This window comes from Mus pahari, chromosome 23, assembly GCF_900095145.1.
Source record: "Mus pahari chromosome 23, PAHARI_EIJ_v1.1, whole genome shotgun sequence".
Classification (NCBI taxonomy): domain Eukaryota; kingdom Metazoa; phylum Chordata; class Mammalia; order Rodentia; family Muridae; genus Mus; species Mus pahari.
Genome location: NC_034612.1, coordinates 5,593,664 through 5,602,738, shown reverse-complemented (window position 1 = coordinate 5,602,738; position 9,075 = coordinate 5,593,664). Strand labels below are relative to the sequence as shown.

At 44.3% G+C, this 9,075-nt stretch overlaps 1 protein-coding gene across 6 annotated transcripts in view; it reads left to right on the top strand.

Moving 5' to 3' along the window:
* The first annotated feature begins 32 nt into the window (after positions 1–32).
* The window catches only part of Bicdl1 (BICD family like cargo adaptor 1), an 84,488-nt gene continuing 75,445 nt past the window's right edge, over positions 33–9,075 (top strand). For 3 of the 6 annotated variants that reach the window (XR_003842957.1, XR_003842956.1, XM_021186707.2), the window contains exons 1-2: positions 33–526; positions 8,133–8,348. Coding sequence is in view for 4 of the 6 variants with exons in the window: in XM_021186707.2 (XP_021042366.1) it covers positions 89–526; positions 8,133–8,348 (654 nt within the window). In the remaining 2 variants the exon portion in view is untranslated. The remainder of the gene's footprint in view (positions 527–8,132; positions 8,349–9,075) is intronic. The other 3 variants (XM_029533632.1, XM_029533631.1, XM_029533633.1) reach the window with 2 other exon arrangements.

Below are 9,075 nucleotides of genomic sequence, written 5' to 3'. Positions count from 1 at the left end.
CCCCCGCCATCCCCATCCCCATCCCCCGCCTTGCAGCCTGGCGCGCGCCGGCCGGGCCGCACCGCTGCGGGCTCGGCGCGCGCGGGCCATGTCCGCCTTCTGCCTGGGCTTGGCCGGCCGAGCTTCAGCACCCGCCGAGCCGGACAGCGCCTGCTGCATGGAGCTGCCCGCTGGGGCCGGGGACGCAGTCCGGAGTCCCACCGCCGCCGCCGCCGCCGCCCTCGTCTCCTTCCCCGGGGGTCCCGGGGAACTGGAACTGGCCTTAGAGGAGGAGCTGGCGTTGCTGGCGGCCGGGGAGCGGCCGTCCGAGCCCGGCGAGCATCCTCAGGCGGAGCCAGAGTCTCCGGTTGAGGGGCACGGATCGCCGCCGCCGCCTACCCAGGATCCCGAGCTGCTGTCGGTGATCCGCCAGAAGGAGAAGGATCTGGTGTTGGCGGCCCGGCTAGGCAAGGCGCTGCTCGAGAGGAACCAGGACATGAGCCGGCAGTACGAGCAGATGCACAAGGAGCTGACGGACAAGCTGGAGGTGAGGACCTTCCGGCGGCATGGGTGGGGAGCTGGGGTGCCCGCCTGTCCTCCCCGTTTCCGTGCCTGTTCTACCTCGAAGATGATCACCGAGAACGGGGAGGCAGGAGGGATAGTTTTCACCAGCATCAGCGCGTTCGTTGAGCCCACCTGCCTTTCCCACCCTGCTCGGTTGTGGGTCCGTGCACGTCTCCCACCGTTGTGGGCCGTTCTATATATGTACTGTACACAGAGTCTAAAATAGAGCTTACAGTATGACTAATTTATACAGCACCGAGGCGATATCTGCACGCAGAAATGAGAACATCGAGAAGCATTTAAAATATGCTTCAGGTGTTCGGAGACACGGTTAATCTCTAATCAGGGTGTTAGCCCAGAGCTTTTCCAGTCCAGGCATTAAGGCCTCTGGATGCCCTTGGCTTAACTTGCTGGCAGAGAGTTGTGGGGAACAAGTGCCTGGAGAGGAGCTTTATATAGCTTTCAAATGCTTAGGGATTAGGGGATGGGGCTCCATTGCAAAAATCTGAGAAGACAGGGCTCAACATGTGATTAGTTTGGGCTTCAAGAGCTATGTGTATCTCAGTAGTAGTTTCCTGTGTCCAGGGTCTTAGCATCTATGGTACTTTTAACCACTATTAAAAACACTTCCACCACCACCACCCCCGTGGGAGGGGTGGTTTCCTGGCAAGATGGTTCAGTGGGTAAGGTCATTTGCCCTAATTGGATCCCCAGAACCCACGTGGGAAAAGAGGAGGATGTCACTAGCAACGTGTCCTCTGACCCCCACACACCCCCCAGTTAATAAATAATCCTAAGTATGCTTTCAAACGAGTAATATTTCTGTTAATTCCATGCAACAACATCGTCTACAGCTGTGTTTATTGGGTTTTTGCTCTTAAGTAGAAAGAGTCTTGAATGGTAGCTCAGGGTACCTAGAAAAAGATAACCATTCTAAAGTGGTAGATTTTCAAAATTAAAAGGAGAGCAGGGTCGAGTTTGTAGGCTTCTCTGCCCCTGCTGCGTTCAGCATGGTTACCCGTTTGTCTTGGACTGGTTCACCTCATTCTCATTACGAGAACATCATAGTACAGATGTGACCAGGCCCGAAACCAGCTCTCTGTCAGGTTCTCCTCCACTGCCTCTATTTGGTCAGAATGTGAGTGGAGAAACACTTCGGCAGTGGGATTGATGTGTGTCTGGAGTCTCGTCACCTATCGAAAGTTAAATCAGAAGAAGAAAGGAAACCAGTGAGCGGCCTGTGTTTCAGCCGGGCCCGTTGAGGCCTGCCGGTCGATGGACCCCTGATACACGGCTTGAAAAGTTGTCTGTGAAACCTGGGCCCAGCCAGCCAGAGTACAGCAGAGCACTGCTACCTTAATGAATTGACTTGTTTAATCCCCACTTGAAGTAGAGGTCTGGAAATACAAGGGTGTCCCTTTCCTTCCTAATCGATTGGGTTACCCGACACTGTAAAGGAGTAACTACCCGGGAGATTTGCCCTGGAGATTGGGAATTCCTTCAGAGAGGGACTTGAGTGAAGAAACGGTGAGCTTGAAAAGAGCATCCTATCAGATTGATGAGTGACAGATCTCATGGTGTGCAGTTACACAAATCCTGGCTTCCATGTGGCGCTTGCAGTAAGGGAAGGATTTCAAAATTCCACAGCAACAAAAAGGTTCTACTGTGAAGGGATAAATAAACGACCCTTGACATTTTGTAATTGACTCCATGGGTAAGACTAAAATAGCTTAACCTGCTTAAACTATCATTGAAGATACTATCATTTAAGATCTTCACTCTTGTGCCGGTCTACTTGTTAATGCCAGCGTTACACTTTTAAAACTTGGGTGTGTGGGGGGAGACGAGAGGGGCGTTGTTGCCCAGTGTCATGCCCAACACTGCTGACCTGGACATGGCGAAAGTGGTTGAGGTCATAGATTATATGTAATGTGTACTCTACCAGAACTTAAAAACAAAAGCTTACATATATTTACCCTGCTTCATATATATATTATATATATATATATATATATATATATATAATATATGTATGTATATACTTATATATATGTATGTGTATATACATACATATATGTTATACATATGTATATGTATAATATATATATTTGAAAAGCATAATTTGTTTTTGAGATAGGGTCTCACCATGTCACTGTGTCGCCCAAGTTGGCCTTGAACTCCGGTACTTAGGACATTCTCCTGCCTCAGTCCCCAACCAGCCAGACCATAAGTGTGTAGTGTACCTGATTCTCAAATTTCTTTTGTGTACACTTGAAAATATATTCACTAGTTGCTTGTTAGCTGATGGATGTATTTATTTGATGACGCTGAGGGCCGTGCCTCACTAAGCATACCCTGCCTGTCGGCCCATGTTGACCCTTGTAGTGCTACCGTCGAGAGTGACTAGTTTATTCCAGTCTGTTTCATTTGATACCTACACGTGATTTCTTCCCCATAGTTTATTCTTTTTTAGACTTATTTATTTTACTTGTATGTGCATGAGTGTTTGCCTGCATGTATGTATGTGTACCAGATGCATGCCTGGTGCCCACAAAGGTCAAATCGGGAACAGGAGTTACAGATGGCCGTGGGCCACCATATGGGAGCTGGGAACCAAACTCAAGTCTCTGAAAGAACACGAAGTGATTTTTAAGCTCAGAGCCTTCGCTCCAGCCACCCTACCACCACTGTTTTTTTTTTTTTTTTTTTGAACAAATTAGATATTGTAATGCCTGTTTAGACAAAATATTTTCTAGAGTTTAATGTAGCAGCTGTATTTTTAATTAAGTCCTTGGAAGTAGAAAACTAGTGTACTTCAATAAGAAGGATTTACTGTCGTCAGACATTGACATCAAACACATTTTCTGACAAAGTGGTTTGGAGGTTAAACGTGTGGTATGTGTTCTAATTCCCGGGCACTGTGGGCAGGCAGCAAGGTGGAATTCCATATCCAAAAATTAAAAAAAAAAAAAGATTAGTAATAGTGGTAGTGATCTCAGAGACTGATTTTATATTGGTGTCATCAAAATGGTTGCTTTTCTAATTTTACAACAATCCAACTTCAAGATCTTTTCTGCATAGTATCTTTCTAGTTCTACGTGCCACACCTAGGATTTTATTAAGTTTTTTTTAATATAAAAGCATTTGATTCATTAGAGGCCTATTACTGGCCTTTAATTGTTTCGAGGTTAGCATATTTAGAAGTTCTGTGGCTTGGCTAGAATATATTGTTCATACGCTTCAAAGTCTAGTTGAACGGCATTTTTGGTGGTCTCTTCTGTATCTATAATAGCTCTTATGATTTGAAACCATGTGTCTACCCAGGTCCTTACTGACTTGCACTTACTGCCCTTGTTCTCTGGGGATTATTGTACAGATTTCCCCCCCCCCCCCCCCCCAGTGAGGGATGGAGGGGGATAGAGACGAGTCTCTGGGAGTCACTGCTCCACTTGGAGAAAGGCCCAGGAACCCTGCTGTACATCCAGCGCTCGCTACTCTAGAGAACAGAGCTTTCCCTCTGGTATTTTTCATGAGCCATGGCCTGAGGAGGATGGTGTTACTATTTATTTTTGCCCAAAATCCATTTCAACAAGTATCTGTTTTACTTAGACTAGTAACGCTAATTTTTTTTGTTTTAAAGATTGGTTGATTTGTTCTTTTTTTTTTTTTAATGGTTGATTTTATTTTTAGAGAAAAATTGGAATCAGAATAGAGTATCCATAGTTTCTACATCCAGACTCATCTTTCTGCCAACATTTCACAGTAACATGTGTCATAACTAATAAAGTCCTTATATTTCCTAAGTCTGTACCAAATGTCTTTTCTTCTGTTGCAGAATCCCATGTTACATTTCATTTTTAATGCCTTCTTAGGCTCCTCTTAGAGTTTTCTTGATAAGTTTGGTGTTTATTTTCAAAGTACCATGTAACCCTGGAAAATATTAGCACAGGTAGATAGAGACCTATATGTGTGAAAATTCTCCCTAGACTTCACTGATTAATTTAAAGCTTACGTGAGAATGTAATTCTAGGAGACATTTCTTAGAGGAGACCAAAGGTTGAATTCTGTCCGAAAGGTCAGATTCTGCCCGCTGCCGTTCATCAAAGGCTTGGGACACCTGAAATGCAGAGCGTATCTCTTGTTAAATATAAGGAGGGATTAGATCAGTCAGCACCAGCTGTCTCAGCCCCACCCTCCGAGTGGATTGGGCTGTTTGAGTTGCTTAGATGGGCTGTTCACTAGCAGCTGTCTGCTGAATATTTTTAAGTCTCTCTATTCTTTTCAAGCACAAGCCTGATTTACCTGGCCTCTCGGTGACACTGTGGCTACTGAGTTCTTGCTTCTTTCTGCCTTCTGCTCAGTCGTTCTCATGTTGGGTAAAACCCAACACACTTTTAGTTTCACACTTTTAGGATTGCAATCAGCTCTTTTTCATTTCTTTTTTGTTTGTTTGTTCCTTTGTTTTTCGAGACAGGGTTTCTCTGTGTAGCCCTGGTTGTCCTGGAACTCACTCTGTAGAACAAGTTGGCCTCTGCCTCCCAGGTGCTGGGATCAAAGGCGTGCGCCACCACTCCCTGGTTGCAATCAGCTTTTATTTCTATCTCCTATCTTGGTGAAAATTCTAGAGTCTAAAACATCCTCGGTTTGGAAAGTTCTGCGGCATAGGAGGAGCCGTTCACGTGCTGGTCAGTGGAAGTCTCTCCCTTGTTATTCCGCCTCCCGCACGCTCCAGACTGAAAGGGTTTAAGTTATAAAGCTGTGCGACTTCAGGCCTGTGGACTAGAGCGACCGTAACCAAATGAAAGGTCCCTCAATGTGGCCAGTTCGAACGTTTTCGTGAGCACTTGCCTTCGATGATGGGTTCAGAATTTTACATTTTGGGTTGCTATTTTTAATCTCTGGCAAGTCCTCTCAAGCATGATACATTTTCATCCTGGGGGAGTAAATTGGCTTTTAGAGATATTGCAGGCCACTTAGTAGAGTTAAGAGGAGTAAGATGACAGGATGGAATGGGGTGATCTTGTCATTTAGGCTCACCTCAGGTTTGACAGTGGGTCTGGCTCTCTTACGTGACTGTAAGCTGACAGACACTTGAGGTTTCCAAAAGAAACGTTCATATATATATATATATATATATATATATATATATATATAATATATGTATGTATATACTTATATATATGTATGTGTATATACATACATATATGTTATACATATGTATATGTATAATATATATATTTGAAAAGCATAATTTGTTTTTGAGATAGGGTCTCACCATGTCACTGTGTCGCCCAAGTTGGCCTTGAACTCCGGTACTTAGGACATTCTCCTGCCTCAGTCCCCAACCAGCCAGACCATAAGTGTGTAGTGTACCTGATTCTCAAATTTCTTTTGTGTACACTTGAAAATATATTCACTAGTTGCTTGTTAGCTGATGGATGTATTTATTTGATGACGCTGAGGGCCGTGCCTCACTAAGCATACCCTGCCTGTCGGCCCATGTTGACCCTTGTAGTGCTACCGTCGAGAGTGACTAGTTTATTCCAGTCTGTTTCATTTGATACCTACACGTGATTTCTTCCCCATAGTTTATTCTTTTTTAGACTTATTTATTTTACTTGTATGTGCATGAGTGTTTGCCTGCATGTATGTATGTGTACCAGATGCATGCCTGGTGCCCACAAAGGTCAAATCGGGAACAGGAGTTACAGATGGCCGTGGGCCACCATATGGGAGCTGGGAACCAAACTCAAGTCTCTGAAAGAACACGAAGTGATTTTTAAGCTCAGAGCCTTCGCTCCAGCCACCCTACCACCACTGTTTTTTTTTTTTTTTTTTTNGACTGTAAGCTGACAGACACTTGAGGTTTCCAAAAGAAACGTTCATATATATATATATATATATATATATATATATATATATATATATATATATACATATATACACACACACATATATGAATATATGTGATTATATATATATTATCTATATATATACACACATATAGAGAGAGAGACTTCAATTAGGAGCGAGCTTTCCCAGGAAGAGGTGACCAAGCTCTCCGAAGGAAGACACTAAGAAGTTTATTTTAGGGGTGTCGAAATAACCTTACTCCAGTCCTGACTGAACCTCAGCCTTAGGAAGTAGGATCCATGTCACTATCTTTTGTTTTTGAGACAGGATCTCTCACTGTAGCCTGAGGAGGCCTCCCCCTCATGGCAGTCTTGCCTGAGCTTTCCCGTGGCTGGCTTACAGCATGAACCACCACGCCCAGCTTAAGTCTGTGTATTTTGAAGAGTTGCACGAGAACTTTGCTAAGCTCACCGAGTGTTGGGAATTGTTACTCTAATTAGACTCAAGTGTCGTTTTGGTATTGGACACACTGCCTAGTATTGGACATCGATGCTTCCCTCACACAAACAGAAAGGTGTGTGCCTGTTTCCCTCACGTCAAGGGACTCCTTTTTGTTTTGTTTTGTTTTGTTTTCTGAGACAGGGTTTCTCTGTATAGCCCTGGCTGTCCTGCAACTCACTTTGTAGACCAGGATGGCCTCGAACTCGGAAATCTGCCTGCCTCTGCCTCCAGAGTGCTGGGATTAAAGGCGTGAGCCACCGCCTGGCTGCCAAGGGACTCCTTTTTGATTGAGTTGTTACTTCAGAACATCTTTGTCACAGCATTTTATTATTGTCCTCCACTGGCATGGAAGCCCACGAAGACAAAGACCATGTCTGTGCTGTCCATCGCCAGTGTCTCTAGTTAAGTTTCTCTGCCTGAGTAATCACTGGGGAACGAGTGACTGAAGCGGGAATCGGCACACAGGACCTGTTCCTAATGCATGATTTAAAGTATGCCTGACCAGGCTGCAGAAAGGGTTCAGTGGTTAAGAGAACTGGGCTGTTCTTCCTGAGGACCTGGACTTGGTTCTCAGCACCCACATGGCACCTTGTTACCATCTGTCGCTCCAGTTCCAGGGAATCCAACACTTTGTCATGTCCAGCACCAAACACACATGTGCACAGACGTACAACCCAGGCAGCACATACACAAAATAAGGCCCGAAACTGAACTTGCCTTAAAACTTTTGAAATGTAGTAGTGTCTTATATATAAGCTGTGATTTGGAGTACTAAATAAATCGGGTAACTTAAACACAAATCAGCTCCCCCCATCTTCGCTTCTTGGCCTGTAACCATCAAGCATAAAAGATGGCTCCAGGAGAGGCCTCTTTTTAAAAAGTACCGAGTATTTTGGTTGTCCGGCTCATTTTTAGTTGCTTAAATTTGTAGTTCAATCAAAAGATGACTTGTTAAATTGCAAGTGAATTCCCAAGTCTAGAACCAGGTCTTGCCCTGGGATAAGAAACAAAACATTAAGTGTTTCCAGTAGGAATGATATTTTCTTTGTGAGACAAGTCCTGTGTTCTAGAAGAGAATATTTTTGTAACTGTGAATTGGGCAACATGCCCTGTGTGGCAGGGTGTTTTGTTGTGTTCCCTGTCTGGGAAAAAAAGTGTGAAAACGGAAAAGAAAAAAAGGCTAGGAATTTTCATGCTTTTAATCTCTCTCTCTTTTTTTTTTTTTTTGGCCCCAGCACCTAGAACAAGAGAAACATGAACTGAGAAGGCGATTCGAGAATCGAGAAGGGGAGTGGGAAGGACGGGTGTCTGAGCTGGAGACTGACGTGAAGCAGCTACAGGACGAACTGGAGAGGCAGCAGGTCCATCTTCGGGAAGCCGACCGAGAGAAAACCCGAGCTGTCCAGGAACTGTCAGAACAGAACCAAAGGCTGCTGGATCAACTCAGCAGGGTGAGTCACAAGAATTTAATTATAAAATAGTAAAAGAGAGACTGCTTCTCTGTGCTGGTAGGATATATGTGCCTGGAGCCATTCTGATCTCCTTCCTCCCGGTGATAAGGGAGTCAGATAGATGAGGGAATTGAACTCCAGCCTTTGAGTATGGAGCCCAGGTGATAGCAAGCATACTAAAGGAGTCTGGAGCCAGGCCCATGACTAGGCCATCTGTAAGACATCTCTTCACCCGGGCTTCTTCTCATCTGCACTGGATCATGTCTGTATCCGTTAGAGCCTTAAAGATCTGGACCAGGGGAAGTCTGTTGTCACTTGTAGAATGGTCAATCATTAATTCCATACTTAGACGTGCTGTCTTTGGCTGAACAGCTTGGGAAAATGAGTGTACATTATGAAAGGAGAGGGACCATATTTAAGTTTTATCACCACATCAAGTAAATAATAATCCTTACACGTTTATAAGATACTGTCAGAAGTGTATTTAATTAAGGTCAAGACTAATCATTGCAAAGAAGGTGGTTGAGAATTGAATGAGCAGAAATCTAACTTAAATAAAGTACATTTCTTTTAAATAAATATGGGAGTGGTCTATAAATTCACATTTAAAAAAAAAATCAAATAAGACCTGGTGAATCTAGGTGGTGGTGGCACACATCTTTAATCCCAGCATTTGGGAGGCAGAGGCAGGCAGATCTCTGAGTTGGAGGCTAGCCTGGTATACAGA